At 39.4% G+C, this 23978-nt stretch overlaps 1 protein-coding gene across 4 annotated transcripts in view; it reads right to left on the bottom strand.

Annotated features, from left to right (window-relative positions):
- Window positions 1–761: 761 nt before the first annotated feature.
- The window catches only part of RARG (retinoic acid receptor gamma), a 431518-nt gene continuing 408301 nt past the window's right edge, over window positions 762–23978 (bottom strand). For all 4 annotated transcript variants that reach the window (XM_053708315.1, XM_053708316.1, XM_053708318.1 and 1 more), the window contains 7 exons: window positions 18649–18797; window positions 13922–14063; window positions 9723–9886; window positions 7820–7996; window positions 4900–5104; window positions 4431–4589; window positions 762–1671 (listed from right to left, as the gene is read on the bottom strand). In XM_053708315.1, the coding sequence (XP_053564290.1) occupies window positions 1481–1671; window positions 4431–4589; window positions 4900–5104; window positions 7820–7996; window positions 9723–9886; window positions 13922–14063; window positions 18649–18797 (1187 nt within the window). In that variant the 3' untranslated portion in view covers window positions 762–1480. The remainder of the gene's footprint in view (window positions 1672–4430; window positions 4590–4899; window positions 5105–7819; window positions 7997–9722; window positions 9887–13921; window positions 14064–18648; window positions 18798–23978) is intronic.

Below are 23978 nucleotides of genomic sequence, written 5' to 3'. Positions count from 1 at the left end.
GTACATTTGATAATAGAGGTAAACTGGAAACTTTTTAAAGATTGTTTGCTCTGTTTGAACCACAAAATATTTTTTGGGGAGAGTTTCATATCCCTTTAAGATATTTATTTCCCCTTGCATTGTGTAGGAAGACCAATTTAAACTGCTTTGACCCACAGTAGTTAAAACCTTTACCATAATGGTTTTCACAGAGTTTCTTGTATTCCATACACTTATGTAAGTGCTGGGCGTTATAGATGTTCACACCTTATATCCTGCTCTATTCATGTACCACCTTTCAATCAGGATAGTCAAAAAAGACAATATTTAAATACATGCGTGAAAAATTATGTCATTAAAATGGGTTGTGAGTTAAGGTACAATTAAAGCATTGGCTGCTAGTGAGGACGCTATGAAGCAGCTATTAGTTTCCATAAAACATAGCCCTGTTTGAATTTTTTTATTCTGATGGAACCAAGTTGAATATTCATTTTCATGCTTTCAACAATAACTTTAAACGCGCAGCCATAATTATTTGGTAGATAAAATTCACAATGACCCCCTGGATGTGAATTACAATGTTGGTGACTCTACGTAAAACTGTTTGCAAGTTTGCAGCAGAGCCATAGCATAATCCTATGCTTGAATGTTCATCTTTCTTACTGCTCTTTAATCTTTAACGTGGTACAAAATTCCAAAGTATTCAAAAGTATAATATCGAAAATCACACATTTGTAACTGGTAATTGGAATGTAAAGTGTATGGTGCATGCACACTAGAGATGTTGGCAAATTATTTTGTTTTAATTCAAATCTGATGATGTCAATAAAAAGAAATAAACAGGCTTTATTTATAGTCACATGACCTCGTTTCAGCCAATGAAAAAAAGCTTTAAAACATTGCAATAGCAAATATATTTAATGATGCACAATCATATATGTATATATATGTGTGCATGTATATATAAGTATATGCATATGTACACACAGAGCAATGTGCTTTACAACCCATCCAAAAAGGCATTATCTCTGATTATGGTATCGCTGGGCTCTCCAATTGTCCATTCTCATAGTGAGACTGAGAGTCCTTTTCATGGAGGGTCAAATGTCATCATAATCTTTGGCAAAATGCTGAATGAGGGTTAAGGCTTCTTCGGACAATCCATGTCACCTCTAAGCGTAAGGGCTTCTTGTGTCCATTTGTTTGATGCATCAAAGAGACGTTACAACTCTCTCCTGTGACTTGGAAAATTCCATATACAGTATTTAGATACCTGAAGATTTTAGAGGAAGAGCCACAATTAAATAAGCCCACCCCGGTCCTCTCTCCTGTAGTGAGGAGGGCTTTTTGCATCAGTAAATAAGAGCAATTCTGAGCCTCAGGAAGGATGTATTGTAAGCCCACCTGATATAGCTAACCCAAGAATGCCTCATATAAAAAAAGGGTGTAGCCAATGGCTCTCACAAAGTGTTAATGTCATTCCCCTGCGTTGCTGAGATGGCTAGGGGGATTTGGGGCCATTGCTGTCATCATCTGGTGGGCTCCCCTCACTGCTCTCACTTGATGAAGTTTCACTAGGCTTGGGGGTGTCTGAGCCATCTTCAAATGCTTCAGGGTTCTCCAGCATCTCACGGATAAGTGGGGGCATGGGGCCAGGAATCTCCATCTTTAGAGTGATAGCTCGTTCTGCACCTGTTAAATATTAAAACAAAGACATTTAGCTCAGGAGTATACTCTCCACCCTGACCGCACTGCTACAGCTTGCTCCCTTGTGATGCTCATCCGAAGTCAGTACCAATATACTGGACTGATCACACGTCCCTAAAAAGCACACTCTTTCATGACATCTGTTCTCAATGATTTGCTCCTATACATCCTGCACTATATAAACTACCCCCCTCATAACTAGCATGCTCCATGGTTCTAAAATTGTTTCTTATAATCTGCACTTACTGTATCCTTCATATCCCACACTCTTACACTGCTTACCCATTGATGGTACTCCCAAACTGCTACCCATAGCTATCATCCTTATAAGGCATTCCCGTAGCCTGCACTCTCACACTGCTAACCCATAGTCATAACCCTTACACGGAACCCCCACAGCCTGCACTCTCACACTGTTAACCCATAGTCATAACCCTTACACGGAACCCGCACAGCCTGCACTCTCACACTGCTAACCCATAGCTATCATCCTTACACGGCATCCCCGCAGCCTGCACTCTCACACTGCTAACCCATAGCTATCATCCTTACACGGCATCCCCGCAGCCTGCACTCTCACACTGCTAACCCATAGTCATAACCCTTACACGGAACCCCCACAGCCTGCACTCTCACACTGCTAACCCATAGTCATAACCCTTACACGGAACCCCCACAGCCTGCACTCTCACACTGCTAACCCATAGCTATCATCCTTACACGGCATCCCCGCAGCCTGCACTCTCACACTGCTAACCCATAGTCATAACCCTTACACGGAACCCCCACAGCCTGCACTCTCACACTGCTAACCCATAGTCATAACCCTTACACAGAACCCCCACAGCCTGCACTCTCACACTGCTAACCCATAGTCATAACCCTTACACGGAACCCCCACAGCCTGCACTCTCACAATGCTAACCCATAGTCATAACCCTTACACGGAACCCCCACAGCCTGCACTCTCACACTGCTAACCCATAGTCATAACCCTTACACAGAACCCCCACAGCCTGCAATCTCACACTGCTAACCCATAGCTATCATCCTTACACTGCATCCCCGCAGCCTGCACTCTCACACTGCTAACCCATAGTCATAACACTTACACGGAACCCCCACAGCCTGCACTCTCACACTGCTAACCCATAGTCATAACCCTTACACGGAACCCCCACAGCCTGCACTCTCACAATGCTAACCCATAGTCATAACCCTTACACGGAACCCCCACAGCCTGCACTCTCACACTGCTAACCCAAGTCATAACCCTTACACGGAACCCCCACAGCCTGCACTCTCACACTGCTAACCCATAGTCATAACCCTTAAACGGAACCCCCACAGCCTGCACTCTCACACTGCTAACCCATAGTCATAACCCTTACACGGAACCCCCACAGCCTGCACTCTCACACTGCTAACCCATAGTCATAACCCTTACACGGAACCCCCACAGCCTGCACTCTCACACAGCTACACAATAGTCATAACCCTTACACGGAACCCCACAGCCTGCACTCTCACACTGCTAACCCATAGCTATCATCCTTACAGGCACCCCCACAGCCTGCACTCTCACACTACTACACCATAGCCATAATCCTTACACGGCATCCCCACAGCCTGCACTCTCACACTACTACACCATAGCCATAATCCTTACACTACACTCCCACAGCCTGCATTCTCACACTGTACTCCATAGCTATAATCCTTACACTGCACTCCCACAGCCTGCACTCTCACACTCCTACACCATAGCTATAATCCTTATCCTTACACTGCTCTCCCACAGCCTGCACTCTCACACTACTACACCATAGCTATTATCATTACACTGCACTCCCACAGCCTGCACCCTCACACTACTACACCATAGCTATGATCATTACTCTGCACTCCCACAGCCTGCACTCTCACACTACTACACCATAGCTATAATCCTTACACTTCACTCCCAAAGCCTGCACTTTCATACTACAACACCATAGCTATAATCCTTACACTGCACTCTCACACTACTACACCATAGCTATAATCCTTACACTATACTCCTCACACTGCTAACCCATAGCTATGATCATTACAATGCACTCCCACAGCCTGCACTCTCTCAGCCTGCACTCTCACACTACTACACCATAGCTATAATCCTTACACTTCACTCCCAAAGCCTGCACTTTCATACTACAACACCATAGCTATAATCCTTACACTACACTCCCACAGCCTGCACTCTCACACTGCTAACCCATAGCTATGATCATTACACTGCACTCCCACAGCCTGCACTCTCACACTGCTAACCCATAGCTATGATCATTACACTGCACTCCCACAGCCTGCACTCTCACACTTCTACACCATAGCTATAATCCTTACACTGCACTCCCACAGCCTGCACTCTCACACTGCTAACCCATAGCTATGATCATTACACTGCACTCCCACAGCCTGCATTCTCACACTTCTACACCATAGCTATAATCCTTACACTGCACTCCCACAGCCTGCACTCTCACACTGCTAACCCATAGCTATGATCATTACACTGCACTCCCACAGCCTGCACTCTCACACTACTAACCCATAGCTATGATCATTACACTGCACTCTCACACTGTTTTTTGAAGCCAGCAGCCTCCTTGATTCTACACAGCCTGCACTTTTCTTGTTTCTTTACAGCGAACATTACACTAAAGTCTGTGCTGGTTACGGTGCATAGAGAGCAATGTTACCTTTGGTGCTGATGCCACGTAAATCTGTAATCTTCATAAGCATGCGAGGGAACATGTACGGTTTGTCGGGTCTTCGCCGCCGAGCATAAAACTTAAGGGCCTCCAGCAGTGGTTCCTGCAGTTTCTCCACCTTTTCTGGTTCTTCCAGATCCATTCGATCTAAGAGTAAAAGAGCTCAGAGCTAGTCCAATGTCAATCTGCATGCACTGTGTGGATATGATGCTATCAATGTTTCATGCTACCTTCTTGTCACAACCAATCTAAACAGTTTAACTAGAACTCAATATTTTTTTTATTATGCCACTTGCAGTTTTTTATTCTAGATTTCCACATAACTCTTGCAAAAGGCACTTCATTGCTAGTTTTATACTACACTTTTTGCACATCCTGTATAGAGCAACAGAATCTGTTGGCTACAAATGAATAAAAAAATACGAAGGAGAGTTTGGACCCTGTAAAGGTGCAATACCTCCACAAATCAGACAGATGGCGCTCAGCAGACCAGTCTCTGTGTCATCCATTTCCAGCGGGAGTAGTTGATCAGCAAAGGCAAAAACCAAGTCTGTGAGAGGCCCAAAGCCGGCATTGTGCATCTGAGTCCGGTTCAGGGTGAGTCCATCTGAGAAGGTCATGGTGTCTTGTTCTGGGGTGTAACGAGTGCAAATCCGCAGCATCTTTATGAAATAAAAATAAACAAATATTTTGTGTTTACCAAAAGATAAATGATTATGTTTTAGATATTGCAGCGATGTGGCAAGTTTAAAAGTGTAAAGGGATGGTCTACTCCAGAATTTTTATTGTTTAAAATGATAGATAATCCCTTTATTACCTATTCCCCAGTTTTGCATAACCAACATCGTTTTATTAATAAACCTTTTACCTCTGTGATTCCCTTGTATCTAACCCTCTGCAGACTGCCCCGTATCTCAGTTCTTTTGACAGACTTGCATTTTAGCCAATCAGTGCTGAATCTTAAATAACTCACCAGGAGTGAGCACAATGTTATCTATAGGGCACAATTGAACTAGCACTGTCTAACTGTGGAAAACTGTCAAAATGCACTGAGATAATAGGCGGTTTGTAACAGTTTAAAAGTCAGTTTGAGCCTTCCTAGGTTTAGCTTTCAGCAAAGAATACCAAGTGAACAAAACAAATTTGATGATAAAAGTAAATTGGAAAATTGTTTAAAATTGCATGCCTTAGCTGAATCATGAAAGTTTAATTTTGACTAGAAAAAGCGCTGTTTATCTTTGTAATTCATGCCTGATAAAGCAGCTTGTTTGCCGAGAAATGCGTTGCATACAATAAATCTATGCTTATGTTACTTCTGTTCCTGCCTGCTATTATGTGGTGTGTACCCACTAGGAATGACAAAACGATTGCAGAGTCGGGTCCTCAGTTTGCAGTTAAGAGCAGCTTGTGTGTTTGCACCATGTTTTAGAGTCATTTGCAAACGTGTGCTGCACATATCTTTGGCTGCAGTCTCATGCTATGTGATGCCCATGTTTCTTCTACTGAGTTATCACACTGCCAATACCCCATTCTATTTTATTGGGTGCAGCTTAAGCCATTTTACCTCACAACTTTTAAAATTTTGAACTGACATTATGAATATAGGACAGAAACCATTGTTTTAACAGACTACAGATAATATATATATATATACTGTATATAAACTTTTAATTCTTATTTTATATATTTGCCATATAACTGTTAGTTTCTTTAAAGGACCGCTAAACACAGTTGGATAATCAATAAATGCATTATAAAAAGACAATCTAAAAGCACAATATAAGACAAAATAAGTAGATTTTTTTCTGACAAAAGTCAGTTAGTTACATTTTTCTTCCGAATGCATCATGTGACAGCCTTCAGCCAATCACAAAATTCATATATGTATAGCCTGTGAATCTTGTACATGCTCAGTAGGAGCTGGTGCCTCAGAAAGTGTGCATATAAAAAGATTGTGCTTATTTAGATAATGGATGTGAATTGGAAAGTTATTTAAAATTGTGTGCTCTATCTGAATCATGAAAGTTTAATTTTGCCTTGATTGTTCCTTTAAAGGGACATAATACTCATATGCTAAATCACTTGAAACTGATGCAGTATAACTGTAAAAAGCTGACAGGAAAATATCACCTGAGCATCTCTATGTAAAAAAGGAAGATATTTTACCTCACAATCTCCTCAGCTCAGGAGAGTAAGTTCTGTGTAAAAAGTTATACTCAGCTGCAGGTAAAAAATAAATAAAAAAAATGAAGAAATAAACAGCAGCCAATCAGCATCAGCAGTGCTGAGGTCATGAACTCTTTTACTGTGATCTCATGAGATTTCACTTAACTCTCATGAGATTTCATAGCAAACTTCCTTTAAACTGAATAGGGAAATAAGATGAGAGTGCATGTAAGCTCGCCCCTTCCGCTGTCCCGGGACAGTCATACTGATTTGCTGCTTAGAAATCCTTTACAATGGGATGTGGCTACTGAGGAACTTTTGAGGTAAAATATATTTCTTTTTTACATAGAGATGTTCAGGTGATATTTTCTAGTCAGCTTTTTACAGCTATGCTGCATCACTTTCAAGTGTTTAAACATTTGGTTATTATGGCCCTTTAATTAATCTTTTATTTTATGTGGTTCAGCACCCCCTTGTGAGATTCTGGTTTAGTACACAACATTCTTATGGGGTGGGTGGAGTTTCGCTACAGGAAAACAATTGCAGCAAACACAAAGTTAATTTGTTTTAAAAATATTTAGACACCAATACTATGTTATTGTATAGAAAGACAACAGGAGTGTCTTGTCATTATAAAGTGTTAAGTGCCCCTTTAAAACAAGAGAGAAGCCAGAGATGTTTATATAAGTCATCACAACAATCCTGACGTGAACACATTTGTATTTGTATATGGCTTAAGCCACCCACTATTTTATGTTGCTGTAAGAGTCATTTTCCCATGACTTTCAATATTGATGCGCGGAAAATAGGTGCCAATGAGTCTTTTTATGCTGCGAGTTTGAGTGAAGCTTACATAGAACCTTATAAAACTGTATGTTACTGTAAATTAAGTTATTCAAGTGCTTTATAAAACAAACATCACATATATGACAGAACATACTTGATCCTTTTAATGTGAATCACATGAACATGCTGGTGGTTTTCCCCTAATCTAAACACAAGTTTAAAATGATAACACAGTTGCTAAAACTACAAGATAAATAATAATAATGATGGCAATAATAATGATCATCTAGTCAGACAAACAGAAATACGTGTAGCCATTATTTTTCATAATAACATTGTGAAATTCAGGGACATTTGACCTGTTTTAAAAAAAAAAAAAAAAAAAAATAATTAAAGAAACATAATGCATTTTTTTTCTCTCTCACCAGAATGTCAAGGCAGGCAGCTTTCAACAGGGTGATTTGGTCAGCAATAGTGAGTGTAGTAAACCCAGGCAAGCGCTTAGCAAATTCTACTATTTTGATGATGCACTTAGTGGCAAGTTCACTGAATTTATCCCACAAGCCCAGATCCAGCTGCACTCTGTGATCCGCACTGGAGTTCTGAAGAAAAGAAGAGGCAAATAACAATCAGTTGCATGATTGTTTATTTATGTTCTACATAAATGAAATGGTTAACAGACAAAACCTTTGTCACACACTGACACTGTTAGCAATTATACATTTTATACATATTCTTAACAATTAGCCTGTTTACCTTTATTTTATCATTTGAAATAGCTGTTTTTACCTGTTCAAACAACCTTTACTGTAATTTTTAATAGTGTAGTATTGCGATAGAAAAGGTTGTCCCTACAACAGCTTTTATTGTAATAATTCTTACTAGCTGCTTGTCTGAGCACTAAGCTAAAAATAGACATATTGTTAAGGGAACATGAATGTACATTAGGTTTCCAGTGCACATGTAGTTTTAACAGACATACAAAATAAATGTGTAGGTTTACCTTAGGTCCTCAACCTGTCCAATCCTACAGAATCCTTTTTTCTCATGACACAGGCTTGCTACCAGTAACTACTCAGTAGCTGCTTGGGCACAGCTGCAGGGCTATACCATTCACCAGCCTCAGCCTTTGATTGGCTGCAGGGCCAGGGGCGGAATTACCATTGGTGCAGCAGGTGTAGTGGCACCAGGGCCCAAGAGCCTTTTATTAGTGAAAGTTGCAGGCCCATCTATCTATCTATATATCTATCTATCCCCAAAATTATTATATCAAGCCAAATGTATTTTATTACTTTTGCTTTTTATTGAGTTACCTTTGGGGGCCCCAAGGTTGAGTAGGTCTGCTACTGTGCAGGGCTACACCACTCACCAGACTCAACCTTTGATTGGATACAGGTGCAGGACCATACCACTCACCAAACGCAACCTCTGATTGGCTACAGGTGCAGGGATATACCATTCACCAGATTCAGCCTCTGATTGGCTACAGGTGCAGGGCCATACCATTCACCAGACTCAGCCTCTGATTGGCTACAGGTGCAGTGCAACACAACTCACCAGACACAACCACTGAATGGCTAAGGTGCAGGGCTACACCACTCACCAGATGCAACTACTGATCGGCTACAGGTGCAGGGCTACACCACTCACCAGACACAACCACTGATTGGCCACAGATGCAGGACTACAACACTCACCAGACACAAACACTGATTGGCCACAGGTACAGGGCTGCACCACTCACTAGACACAACCTCGGATTGGCCACAGGTGCAGGGCTACACCACACACAACCACTGATTGGCCACAGGGGTAGGGCTTCACCACTCAGCATAAACAACCTCTGATTGGCCATATGTTCTGGGCAACACCACACACCAGACACAACCACTGATGCACAGATGCAGGGCTATACTTCTCACCAGACACAGCCTCTGATTGGGCACAGGTGCAGGGCTACACCAAACACAACCACTGATTGGCCACAGGTGCAAGGCTATACTTCCCAACCGGCCACAAACTCTGATTGGCCACAGTGTGAAAAAAAGAGACAGTCACTGTGAGAGATTAGTACTAGGAGCCTCAGTTGTAGTAAGACTGTTATATCTGCTAAACCTAAATTAAGTGAATGAAATCACATCAGTATCACTTATTTCTGATCATCTTCATTTCTCCAGTACTAAAGTTGATAGAGTTATTAATCTCTACAATTTAAGTAACAATACAGAACAGCTCCCCATAGCTTTCATTAAATCCCACGTCTAATACTAACATGCAGATGATCTCTTATTGACTGCTAGTATATGTAACAGTCAGAAGCTCGCTTACCGTGGTGTACTTGCCAAGCTGGCATAAAGATGGGAATGTTTCCTGATGGGCTTTGCTGACTTTTTGGATGAGCTCCTCCATCTCAGGAGGCATCTCATAGCTGTCTGGTACCATCACCTCCTCCTTTACTTCCTTCTTCTTCTTATTCCTGTCATTTCTCACTGCTGCAGTAAAACATTACAAGATGTGGTAAGACAATTCTGCCCATAGCTTGTGTGATCACATTAGCTAATGCAACAGAAGCATTACAGGCTTACAGGAACAAACCATATTCTATCACAGATATGAAAGAGCAATTAAACATGGTAAATTTTTAGGACTGTTTAAAATTATATTGAATCCCACAGTAAAAGCATTTTTTATTAAAGGGCCATGAAGAACGTGTAATTTAAAATATTGAATTATGTGTATTGTAAAAATTTGCAATATAGTTTCATCTTTATTTTGCAAACTTTTCCTGTACTTTACCTTTGGAAATTTGTTGGTTTTCTAATTCAGAAAAAAAAAATTGTGGGTTTTAAAACTTGAGAGAATAGGAAGTATACACATCAGACTTCACAAGCCTGACCCTGACATATCTGTCTCTAACTAGCCTCAGCAAAGGTAATAAGATAAAATACTGCAAAACAATGCAAATATTGATAACAAAATGACAGTGGCTAGCCTTGGTGGTCAGAAATGGCATTACTAAACAAGCATCTTGTAATTACAGGGTGATTATGTTCCTTTAGGCACAAGTAACATTTACTTTATTTAAAAAAAAAAAAACAATATGCAGCAAAAATTATAGATCCTAACGAGGGCTGGATTACAAGTAGAGCACTATTTAATGCTCCTGCTCGAGCATTAGCTGTGCTAGAAGGAAGCTTTTTTGCATGCGGTGGGTTGAGCATTCTTATTATGAGTTGAAAGTGTTTTCGCTTGTGCGCTAACCTGCGAGTAAAAAAGATGAACTTAGGATATTGTGCTTGCAATAAGGTATTCCCCCATAAAAGTCAATGGAGCAAAAAAGTGAAAAAAAAAACAAACTAAAAAGACGTATTCACCCATAGAAGTCAATGGAGCAAAAAAGTGGAATACATATTTCTACATATATCTGATGGTATTTTGGTACATTATATATTTATACCATATATATATACACACACATGATTATATATGCCTGTATATCTGTATAGATGTTTACAGATATATATAGAAATATGTATTTACAAATACTTAGAACATATTCTGCTATGTGCAGAACATTGGAATATTTACAGTAAATACACAGTATAATACTTTATTAAGTATGAATATTGCATAAAAATGCCTTTACAAATTTTCATCTACTTAACTGCAAAGGGCTCCAATGAACTTATTTATATGTCTTTATGTGTGTACATATGTATTTATGTGTTTATATGTGTATATATGTCTGTAAATACACACATAAATATGTATGTATCTCTATGTTAAAGCCCTTTGCCTGCTTTTTTACCCTAACACCTGAGACCTCATATCTTTGAGCCCTTATAACTTTTTGTGCAATATTTTTTTATTAATATTTTTTATTAGATAGTGTTATTATGAGTGTAACTGTACATTGTAATGTATTTTTTATTTGTTTTGTGACACTTTTTACAGTTAACCGGAGCTATGATGACGCGGTAATCATTCTAGCGTACATCGTGACTGTGCTCAAACGATCGTGTTTACTTTCAACTTGTCATATGAGCGGAAAACCTGATGCGTGCAAACAGCTGTGATAAACCCCTTATCACTCGCGTGCAACTGTTAACACGCCGCTCGTAATCTGGCCTGGAGAGAAAGTGATAGAAGGCAAGACACAGAGGGCCTGATATTTAAAACCTCGCCACTCAGACGAGATATCCTAAGAAGTCTCGTCAGTATGGCGAGTCCCATAAACATTTTTTAGAAACAATTTTTTTTTAAACTTGAGACATGTTAAAATAAATCCCAAAGATGTTGCGTGATTTCTCTCAATGCCAGCGAGGTTGTGAATATCAGGCCCAGAGAGAGAAAGACACCTGCAGTGTGTAACCATAACAGGACTAATATATAGCAGTAACCATTGCACTACAAGCATATTAAATACATATATATCACCCTGTATGTGTGAGTTTGTGCGCCTAACAGTTTGATATAGTAGTTACATTAGAGGCTAAATAAATATATTCCATCGTTTTATAAAATATAAACATACGCATTATACAAAAACATTTTAATTTTTATAATTTAATAATTATTCCTGTTTTTATTTTGCTACACGTACTGTTTGCTCGGACAATCTTTAAAGAACAGAACATCAAAAGCAGATCACATCATTCGCATGACTAATTTTGACAAACTGTGGTTAAAGCTATCCCTATTAGGGTTATCTGTTAATCTGAAAATAAAAAAGCCATGCATCATTAGTGATAAAATGCTGTGAAAGATGGAGTGGGATCAATGCGTATCCTGGAATAGTTTACTAGTCTTGTGTCTGCTGTCTGAGCAGTATTACAAAATACCTTCTGACCTGACCCTTAACCCTAAAGTGCGACCTCAGACCTTGCCTGCAGGTGGGAGGGCTGGATCACTGCAGGGGACAGAGATGGATTTTCCCTCTCTATTGAGTCACTCCTGTCCCATGTTCTCACACTTCTTTCATATTAGAAAATGGACTAAACAGCCACACTTATACAGGCTAGTAGAAATGAAGAATATTGCCAAGAATAACTATACGCAGGACAATTTTATTGTTTCGATTCATTATGTTATATGGACATTTATCAAGTGAAATACAACATCCTGACTCAGACTGACCCCGAGTCCTTTTGTGCCAAATATATCAAGGTCATTACTTTAAAATTGAAGGAGGACTGAAGCCCAGAAAAACAATCAAAGAAAAGTGAAAACTAAACACGAACATAAAAATGTTTCACTTCATTCTCTATCTGATCCTGTGCTTAGCTTGGGCAATATAAGATTACTTTTCTATATGCATTTCCAGAACGTCAGAAAATCAGTTCCAAGTATCTACTGTCCTCTTACCAAAGTAGTATTTTTTTTTAGCAAATCACTCTTTTACCTACAACTTCATACAGTATGATGACCTTTTTACTCTTGGTTTTATTTTCTGAAAAAAGAATTAAACTCCACAAATAATGTTTAGCAAAAAAAAGGTTTCGTTTTGAGTTGCGACATAGTTTCTCACGCATCAGTCCATGTTGATAAGATTTATACTTTTAATACTTTTTATACTAATCTTTGCCTATTGTACCACGCATGGCACTCCTTTTTCTATCGCTCTTTCTCACCCATCTCCCCTGTGTCCTGACTTTCCTCACACGTTTCCTTCTGAACTTCCTTTTCACCTCAGGATAAAGTGTGCAGGACCCTAACAACAGGAAGCCAGGCACCGGAAACCCACTTATAGCACGAGAAGGGCACCGAGATTGAGCAGAGAGACAGAAGTTCACTGACACAGAAGAGAGAAATATAAAGTAAAAGCAACACAATTCTTGCCCAAAATTAACTACATAATCAGAACATAGAAAGAGTGAGAATGCACAATGAAAGAATTTATTTTATATTAGCTTTATTCCTCTGTTCCCTAATCATTTGCTTCTGCTCTGTCTCTGTGCCTTTCTAGTGCTATTGACCTATTTATACCTTAAGATGGACATAGGGGAGGGAGATGAAGTTGAAGCCTACCCAGTAAATGCCATAAAGCAAAACAAAAACCTACTGCAAAGAGTAAAAGAGGCAAAACGAGATGGTGCTGCAAAAAATATACACAGTGAAACAAACTCATTTAGATCATTATAAAGGCACCAGTTTAAAAATAACAAAAGAGAAAACTATTCTTGCACAGTAAAAAAGCCAAGGAACACTAATATAGCAAATATTTGTTTACAAGATCCAAATGTTATTAGCCCCCCCCATGCAATGTATAAAGTGCTGCTCGCTTAATGTAACGAAGCAACATTGTTACTTGAGAGTTATTTATTCTTCTGGAATTTAGAACCAGGGAGTCTTGCTGTGCAAAGAATCTATTTACATGAGGACCCAAGGGACAAAGTGAGGTGTCAGAATTACAAGGAATGCAGAGTCCAGCACGTTAACTACCTCATGCACTACAAAAAAAGAGCTGAGATCATCTCACTGCTTGTGCACATATTGCATGGATGTTTGCATTAATTTTATTTACTCACCTTCTTTCGACATCCCAACCTGGAAACATTTCTGCAGTCTGCAAAACTGGCAGCGATTTCGGGTCACCTTATTGATTTGGCAGTTCTTGTCACGGTGACATGTATACACCATATTCTTCTGTATACTGCGTCGGAAGAAGCCCTGTTAGAAAGAGGAAGGGTGTGAGATGACTGGATGGAGCGAGAGGGTGTAAGAAAGAGATGAGAAAATGCAAGACAGCAGACAATATTAAGGAAGTTTCACTAGTAAGTAAGGGATAGTTAGTGAAATCAAGAAAATGTATAACAGAGGATAAAAAGATATTCAGAGTATAAGGAGGTGGGAAGAGAGAGTGAAAAGGAGAGTTGAATGAATAACAAAAATAGTCTACATTTTACACACACACATAAATATATATACAGGTGGCCCTCGTTTTACAACGGTTCAATTTACACCGTTTCAGAATAACCTTTTTTTCCAGTCATGTGACTGCTATTGAAAAGCATTGAGAAGCAGTGCATTTATTAAAATAGCCAGTAGGTGGAGCTGTCCACTTGTGTTGCAGCACAGCCAACAAGCTGAAATTAATCAGTTTAACCAGACCTGAGCTATCGAGCAGATTTCAAAGGAACAAGATCTTCCTGACTATAAAACAGTCCAGATTGGAATGCATAGGAAGAACTGTTTTCAGAAAAAAATGCAAGTGAAGTCTGTGTTGTGTGATTATTTTATTAGGTTTATAATGCTGTTTAGCATTTAAAGTCTTCATTTCAAAGCTTTAAAAATAATGTATTAGGTGTTACTTATGACAATTTTGAGAGGGGCCTGCAACATATCTCCCTCACTTCCCATTGACTTACATTATAAACTGGGGTTCAATTTACAACGGTTTTGATTTACAACCATTCCTTCTGGAACCTAACCCCGGCGTAAACTGAGGGCTACCTGTATATATATATATATATATATATATATATATATATATATAAAAATATATATATACACTGTATAAATATATATATGTGAGCTGATTCATAGGTTATAATATTGTAAGGAATAACAGAATTTTCTAGTCTTAATAAATCTAGTTCCTGTTTAAATGGTGAATGCACTGTGTGCATGGGAAAAAATGAATTTGAAAACCTTGTGAAAACCAATGTGATGGACAGAACAGAATTCAAATGGATTGGAATGGAATTTATTTAAATCAGTAGTGAGACTGTAGCAACTTCATGTAAAGTTGTTCTAAGGGTTAATTAGTCATTTGGTTATTACATGTACTTCACAAACAATGAGAGGCACATATATTTCTAAGATTTTGATAGCCCTCGTATTATTTACAAAAGATGCAGCCCTCTTTGGCAGTTAAGTGGTGCAACCTAAATGACATCTTGAACATTATAATTGCAACTCTGTTCTCAATGCATTACTATGATGATCAGCAAATAGTAAGTCTTGAAATACAATGTTTCCTGTTGAACACTGTGTTCCTTGGACCTAATATTGGAACAGAAAGAGAAACATAGAAGCCTAAGAGGGAATACACTACAAAATGCCAAAAACAAACAAAAAGGCACAATTAAAGGGATAGGAAATTCAAAATTAAACTTGCATGATTCAACTAAAGCATGTCATTTTAAGCCACTTTTAAATGTACTTTTTACTATTTGTACTATTTTCAAATGTGTTTCGTTCTCTTGGTATCCCTTGTTAAAAAAGAATATGCACATAACCCACACTAGTGGGAGCTAGCTGCTGATTGGTGCCATCACACATTTGTCTCTTGTGATTGGCTAACTAGGTGAGTTCATCTAGCTGTCAGTAGTGCAATGATGTTCTTTCAGTAAAGGATAGCAAGAGAATGAAGCAAATTTGATAATAGAAGCACATTGGAAAGTTGTTTGAAATTGTATGTTCTATCCAAATAATGAAAGACAATTTTTGGGTTTCCTGTCCCTTTCAACGTGGTGACCAGAAGACAAAGCCTACTAAAGTGATATGGAAAGACAAGAGCTGGAAATGAGGACAGAGGAATAATGCAATAATGGAATGCACTGCCATAATGGGAGATGGAAAAACTGAGACAATGATACAGGGGTATGGGCGAGAGAAGCTTAGAAAGTTACATATAAAAAGTAAAGCACAAAAATAAAAACAATTATATTGATGATGAAAAATACAGGTACGCCAAACCCTTTAGCCAAACTGCTGGGGACTGGAACAGGTTTGGATTTTGGAATATTTGTACATTTGCATCTGTATAATGGGGCAGCTTGGAGAGGGGGTGGGAACAAGCGTAAACAATATCTTATGTAATTTAGACAATATTTATCACAATACAGCTTATACATGCAATGCTATTTCATATCATTTTAATACTTTTGTATACATAGTACCATCAGAAAGATAGCATTGTAATCAGAAAGGTAATAGTTGTTGATTTAAATAAATATAGAAGAATTAAAAAATTAAAATAAAAAAAAATGCAGGCAGAGACGATTGTGACTTGTTGGCGGTAAAAATAGTGATTTTTAATGATTTTATTAAAAAAAAAAAAAATATTAATGAAAAAGTCTAGTTTTCTGAATTTTGGAATTCTGGACATGGGTATTTGTACCTGTATTATGAAGTGCATTCTGTGAAATATTACAGAAACACTAAGGGCTAGATTACAAGTGTCACGTTAACTGTACTGTGTGAGCGATATGGGATGATGGAAATAGCGCGGGTATTAAGAGTTGCAATCAAATTTAATGTGTGTCGGGTTAGCGCAACTTTGGTGTTCTGGTTAACTGTTACTCTAGACAAAAAAAAGTTGCACAAAACACATCAAAAAAACATTGTAAGGGCTCAAAGATAGGAGGTCTCAGGTGTTAGAAAAAAAGGGCTGCAAAGGGCTTTAACATAGAGATACATACATACACATGTCTAAATATGTGTGTATATATATATATATATATACACACATATACACACACATATGTATTTGTGTGTGTGTACATATGTATTTATATGTGTGTATATTTATTTACAGACATATACACACACAGATATACAGTATATATATATATATATATATATATATATATATATACATACACACACATATATAAGTGCATTGGAGCCCTTGGCAGACAAGTAGCTGAAAACATGAAAAATCATATTTAATTCATATTGTTTAACTGCGTATAAACTGTAAATATTTCACATTAGAATATTCTTAACATACATTATATATATATATCTTGGTGAAGAACATTGGAATGTGAAATATTCATAATTCATTTTGGGTTTACCACTCTTGAATAAATGGTTAGCATGCAAGTATGGGTGTTAGGTTTCTTCTTGCAGTTTGCATGCTCCATTGAAGCTTTACTCAAAAAATTTCTAGCCTTTAATTTGTTCCCAATGATCCACTTTAACTGCTGGAGTGTATTAAATTGTTTACAAGTATTTTAATTAACCGTATATTGGCATTTGAATTAGTTTATTTAGCCTGTGGTATCCCCACCCATCCTGAAAGTTTTTGGCCTTAAGGCCAAGCTGTGTTAACACAGCCAGCAGAAGAAATTACACTCCCAGTGGGTTATAGAAAAGATAAGGTAATAAAATGTTAATTTTCCATTGTTCTCTCCAAGTATTGGTGATTGGTTTATGGACAGATCTAAGATAAAGAAGCATGTATATGTACACAATGTGATAAAGTAATGAGATCTGATTATACCTACAAGCTCAACCCATTTTATTAGGTTGTGGCTTCAAAACATAAAATCAGCTAATTCATATACACAAATAAACCTTAAAAAAAGCAAATCTCATACATCTTATACTCTGCAGCTGGTAAAAAAAAGTAATTGGAAACACATTAATGGAAAAACAATTTAAAGTATAATGTTCCTTTAATGCGGTCTCAATATTCGAAGTTCCACTTTTTTTAGCATGCATCAGGTTTTCGTTTTCACGCTAACTTTTTAGTTTTAACTCATAATACAAGAGGAATCCCAACGCGGCAAAAAGCCCCTGTCTAGCGAAGTTAACAGGCTAGTGGAAGCGCTAAATAGTGCTCCACTTGTAATCTAGTCCTAAGACGTGTCTGGAATAACACACACAAGGACATAGTTAGAAAATTGTGTTTTAATGTATAGCACAAAATAAGGCAATACTTTAACAGATCATATAAAAGATGAGGTGTTAAAAGATAATTAAAGGGACAGTAAATACCTTGTACTTACAAGACACTTCTGCTGTGCTGCTATAGAATAACATATGTCAAGTCTCAACATTTTTAAAACACATTAACATAATTTTTACTGCAGTTGTTTACTGTAGTCAAACTCCACCCACAATTTGCCTTACTAGGAACAGCCAATATGGGTTTTAGTCGGTAATAACAAGGCTAGTCACAATAATTACGTTAGTATAAATAGCATTGTTTGCAGTTGTAATTAGTTAAAGCCAATTAGGGATATATATGTAGCAGGGTTAGACGTGAGATGTCAGGGTGCATTTAAAGTTCATAGCTAAATTACATAAACAGGGGGCAAAATAAATAATGAAAGTATATTGCAATGATGTTTCATGACCCATAACTAAATCTCAAGGTTCTCAAGGTCCCTTTATTTAATATCTGCTCATCATTAGATGAAACCTAGTTCTGAATATGTTCGTCTAACTGGACTTGTTTTATAAACCATCCCCCCCCAGTTAAGGTGCCCACAGTCCGTGCAAAGCTGCTGACGTGTCTTACCTTGCATCCCTCACATGAGCTGACCCCATAATGATATCCGGAGGACTTGTCATTGCACACGAAGCAGGGCTTGTAAATACGAGGTGGTGGAGGAGGGGAGGGGGAGCTGGGCACCATCTCTTCTGAGCTGGTACTCTGTGTCTCCACAGCTGTAATTACATAGTAGAAAGACACAAAGGATGGTTAGAAAATACAATACAATATTGTGTCTTTAAGGATAACTGCATAAACATCTCAAGAACACAGTCATGTTTCATTTGTACTGCCATGTGCAACTGAAGTATCAAGAAAAGAGTACCTTGTTTCAAAACTCTTGTGAGCACCTAGCCTCTAAATGCTTGTGAGCACCTAGCCTCTAAACCAGTGTTTCCCAAACTCGGCCCTCACGCACCCCCAACAGGCCCGGTTTTCATTCTAGCTGAACTAGTGCACAGGTGAAGTAATCAGCTGATCAGTAACCATGGTTACTAATCTGCTCTCAACCATTAGCTGATTATTTCACCTGTAAACTCTTGTGAGCACCTAGCCTCTAAACGCTTGTGAGCACCCAGCCTCTAAATGCTTGTGAGCACCTAGCCTCTAAACGCTTGTGAGCACCTAGCCTCTAAACATTTGTGAGCACCCAACCTCTAAACGCTTTTGAGCACCAAGCCTCTAAACGCTTGTGAGCACCCAGCCTCTAAACGCTTGTGAGCACCCAGCCTCTAAACGCTTGTGAGCACCCAGCCTCTAAACGCTTGTGAGCACCCAGCCTCTAAACGCTTGTGAGCACCCAGCCTCTAAACGCTTTTAAGCATCCAGGGGCCTATTTATCATGGTGGGAGAGGACATGATCTGATATTGCGGATCATGTCCGCTGCACATCGATAAATGCCGACAGCAAACGCTCTCTGCATTTATCATTGCACCAGCAGTTCTAGTGAACTGCTGGAGCAATGCCGCCTCTTGCAGATCCGCGACCAATCAGCTGCTAGCAGAGAGTGTCAATTAACCCGATCGTATTCGATCGGGTTGATTTCCAGCGCTGTCTGTCCGCCGCCTCAGAGCAGGCAGACAGGTTATGGAGTAGCGGTCATAACTTGTGTATCCGGCGAGCCTGAAGGCTCGTCAAAAACACGGGGCATCAAGCTCGGTTCGGAGCTTGATAATTCGGCCCCCTAGCCTCTAAACGCTTGTGAGCACCTAGTCTCTAAACACTTGTAAGCAAGGCTTGTATCAGTCTGTCTCCAATTATTCATTATATTTGCAGCAACCTCCAAGAACACTGCAACACTGTGACATTTCCTGGCATTTAACCTATAAATTAGTGTTGCCATCTTTCAGTGATGAGAAAACAGAACAAGAAATAATTTTCTAAGAACCCTTATGAATATAGTTATGGAAATATAAACATTATTAAACATATGGTGCACTCTTAATCAGCACAGTTTTGGCTTCTGTCTTGATGCTAAAATTCCTGAAAACCTGGACGGAAGTTCCGCACTAATCAAGTAGTTCTCCCTCCAGCTAAAATGCTCAGGTTAAAGCTGAGCAGAGGGCAGCAACAGTGGTTAATACAACTAATTACGGTTTCTTCTGATTTCCAAACACATGAAGATTTCTATAAATATGATAAGCAATGTTGGTACCAAATGCAAGTAATTAAGCCTAATAAAGTGATGTTTTATAAGCTGAGTTATTAAAAAACAGACAATATCATTTTCTAAACTTGTTGCTACCATATTCTAGTTACTGATACTACCCTCTATGCTATGAACATAATTATTATTTCTCCAACATAGGTGTGTCCGGTCCACGGCGTCATCCTTACTTGTGGGATATTCTCTTCCCCAACAGGAAATGGCAAAGAGCCCAGCAAAGCTGGTCACATGATCCCTCCTAGGCTCCGCCTACCCCAGTCATTCTCTTTGCCGTTGTACAGGCAACATCTCCACGGAGATGGCTTAGAGTTTTTTAGTGTTTAGAAATGAGGATTTTTCTGACAGAAGCCAGAAAAACAAAACTTCTAGACTCTTGTCGGATACTTCATTCCGTTCCTCTTCCTTCCATAGCGCAGTGCATGGAAGTGATAGGTTTGATGGTAGCGGCAATGGACATAGTTCCTTTTGTGCGCATTCATCTAAGACCATTACAACTGTTCATGCTCAGTCAGTGGAATGGGGACTATTCAGACTTGTCTCCGAAGATACAAGTAAATCAGAGGACCAGAGACTCATTCCGTTGGTGGCTGTCCCTGGACAACCTGTCACAAGGGATGACCTTCCGCAGACCAGAGTGGGTCATTGTCACGACCGACGCCAGTCTGATGGGCTGGGGCGCGGTCTGGGGATCCCTGAAAGCTCAGGGTCTTTGGTCTCGGGTAGAATCTCTTCTACCGATAAATATTCTGGAGCTGAGAGCGATATTCAATGCTCTCAAAGCTTGGCCTCAGCTAGCGAGGGCCAAGTTCATACATCAACCATCAGGGGGGAACAAGGAGTTCCCTAGCGATGGAAGAAGTGACCAAAATCATTCTATGGGCGGAGTCTCACTCCTGCCACCTGTCTGCTATCCACATCCCAGGAGTGGAAAATTGGGAAGCGGATTTTCTGAGTCGTCAGACATTGCATCCGGGGGAGTGGGAACTCCATCCGGAAATCTTTGCCCAAGTCACTCAACCGTGGGGCATTCCAGACATGGATCTGATGGCCTCTCGTCAGAACTTCAGAGTTCCTTACTACGGGTACAGATCCAGGGATCCCAAGGCGGCTCTAGTGGATGCACTAGTAGCACCTTGGACCTTCAAACTAGCTTATGTGTTCCCGCCGTTTCCTCTCATCCCCAGGCTGGTAGCCAGGATCAATCAGGAGAGGGCGTCGGTGATTTTGATAGCTCCTGCGTGGCCACGCAGGACTTGGTATGCAGATCTGGTAAATATGTCATCGGCTCCACCATGGAAGCTACCTTTGAGACGAGACCTTCTTGTTCTAGGTCCGTTCGACCCACTCCAGCTGACTGCTTGGAGATTGAACGCTTGATCTTATCAAAGCGAGGGTTCTCAGATTCTGTTATTAATACTCTTGTTCAGGCCTGAAAGCCTGTAACCAGAAAAATTACCACATAATTTGGTATATCTGTTGGTGTGAATCTGCAGGATTCCCTTGGGACAAGGTTAAGATTCCTAAGAGTCTATCCTTCCTTCGAGAAGGATTGGAAAAAGGATTATCTGCAAGTTCCTTGATGGGACAGATTTCTGTCTTGTCTGTGTTACTTCACAAAAAGCTGGCAGCTGTGCCAGATGTTCTAGCCTTTGTTCAGGCTCTGGTTAGAATCAAGCCTGTTTACAAAATTTTGACTCCTCCTTGGAGTCTCAACCTAGTTCTTTCAGTTCTTCAGGGGGTTCCGTTTGAACCCTTACATTCCGTTGATATTAAGTTATTATCTTGGAAAGTTTTGTTTTTGGTTGCAATTTCTTCTGCTAGAAGAGTTTCAGAATTATCTGCTCTGCAGTGTTCTTCTCCTTATCTGGTGTTCCATGCAGATAAGGTGGTTTTGCGTACTAAACCTGGTTTTCTTCCAAAAGTTGTTTCTAACAAAAACATTAACCAGGAGATAGTTGTGCCTTCTTTGTGTCCTAATCCAGTTTCAAAGAAGGAACGTTTGTTGCACAACTTGGATGTAGTTCGTGCTCTCAAATTTTACTTAGCAGCTACTAAGGATTTCAGACAAACTTTGTCTTTGTTTGTTGTTTATTCTGGTAAACGGAGAGGTCAAAAAGCAACTTCTTCCTCTCTCTCCTTCTGGATTAAAAGCATTATCCGATTGGCTTATGAGACTGCCGGACGGCAGCCTCCTGAAAGAATCACAGCTCACTCCACTAGGGCTGTGGCTTCCACATGGGCCTTCAAGAACGAGGCTTCTGTTGATCAGATATGTAAGGCAGCGACTTGGTCTTCACTGCACACTTTTTCTAAATTTTACAAATTTGATACTTTTGCTTCTTCTGAGGCTATTTTTGGGAGAAAGGTTTTGCAAGCCGTGGTGCCTTCCATTTAGGTGACCTGATTTGCTCCCTCCCTTCATCCGTGTCCTAAAGCTTTGGTATTGGTTCCCACAAGTAAGGATGACGCCGTGGACCGGACACACCTATGTTGGAGAAAACAGAATTTATGTTTACCTGATAAATTACTTTCTCCAACGGTGTGTCCGGTCCACGGCCCGCCCTGGTTTTTTTAATCAGGTCTGATAATTTATTTTCTTTAACTACAGTCACCACGGTAACATATGGTTTCTCCTATGCAAATATTCCTCCTTAACGTCGGTCGAATGACTGGGGTAGGCGGAGCCTAGGAGGGATCATGTGACCAGCTTTGCTGGGCTCTTTGCCATTTCCTGTTGGGGAAGAGAATATCCCACAAGTAAGGATGACGCCGTGGACCGGACACACCGTTGGAGAAAGTAATTTATCAGGTAAACATAAATTCTGTTATCTTAAAGGGACAGTCTAGTATAAATTAAACTTTCATTATTCAGATAGGACTTTTAATTTTAATTGACTTTCCAATTTACTTTTATCATCAAATTTGCTTTTTTCTCTTGGTATTCTTAGTTTAAACTAAACATAGGTAGGCTCATATGCTAATTTCTAAGCCTTTGAGGGCTGCCTCTTATCACATGCTTTTTAAATCTCTTTTCAACACAAAGAGACAGAAAGTACACGTGGGCCATATAGATAACACTGTGTTCAGGCACAGAAAGTTATTTAAGATTCAGCACAATACAATGCTAAATGCAAGACAATAGATAATAAACAGTCACAGTCATGTAATCAGGGGGCTGGAAGAAGGTTCCTAGATACAAGGTAATCACAGAGGTAAAAAGTATATTAATAAAACAGTGTTGGTTATGTAAAACTGGGTAATGGGTAATAAAGGGATTATCTATCTTTTAAAACAATAACAATTCTATGGTTGACTGTCCCTTTAACAACACTTTTCACTTCTATGCCAGGCAGCTCCTGACACTTGCTTAAAGGGACATTATACACTCATTTTTTCTTTGCATAAATGTTTTGTAGATGATCTATTTATAAAGCCCATAAAGTTTTAAAATAAATGTATAGTTTTGCTTATTTTTAAATAACATTGCTCTGATTTTCAGACTCCTAACCAAGCCCCAAAGTTTTATGTGAATACTGTCAGCTACCTTCTCCAGCTTGCTCCTGTTTGTGTAAAGGGTCTTTTCATATGCAAAAGAAGGGGAAGGGGGGGAGTGTCTTATTTACCACTTGCAGTGGGCTTTCCAGCTACCTTTTCAACAGAGCCAAACTGACAGCTTCTAAGTAAGTTTTT

The sequence above is a fragment of the Bombina bombina genome, chromosome 3, assembly GCF_027579735.1.
Source record: "Bombina bombina isolate aBomBom1 chromosome 3, aBomBom1.pri, whole genome shotgun sequence".
NCBI classification, from domain to species: domain Eukaryota; kingdom Metazoa; phylum Chordata; class Amphibia; order Anura; family Bombinatoridae; genus Bombina; species Bombina bombina.
This window is presented reverse-complemented; position numbering and strand designations above follow the sequence as displayed.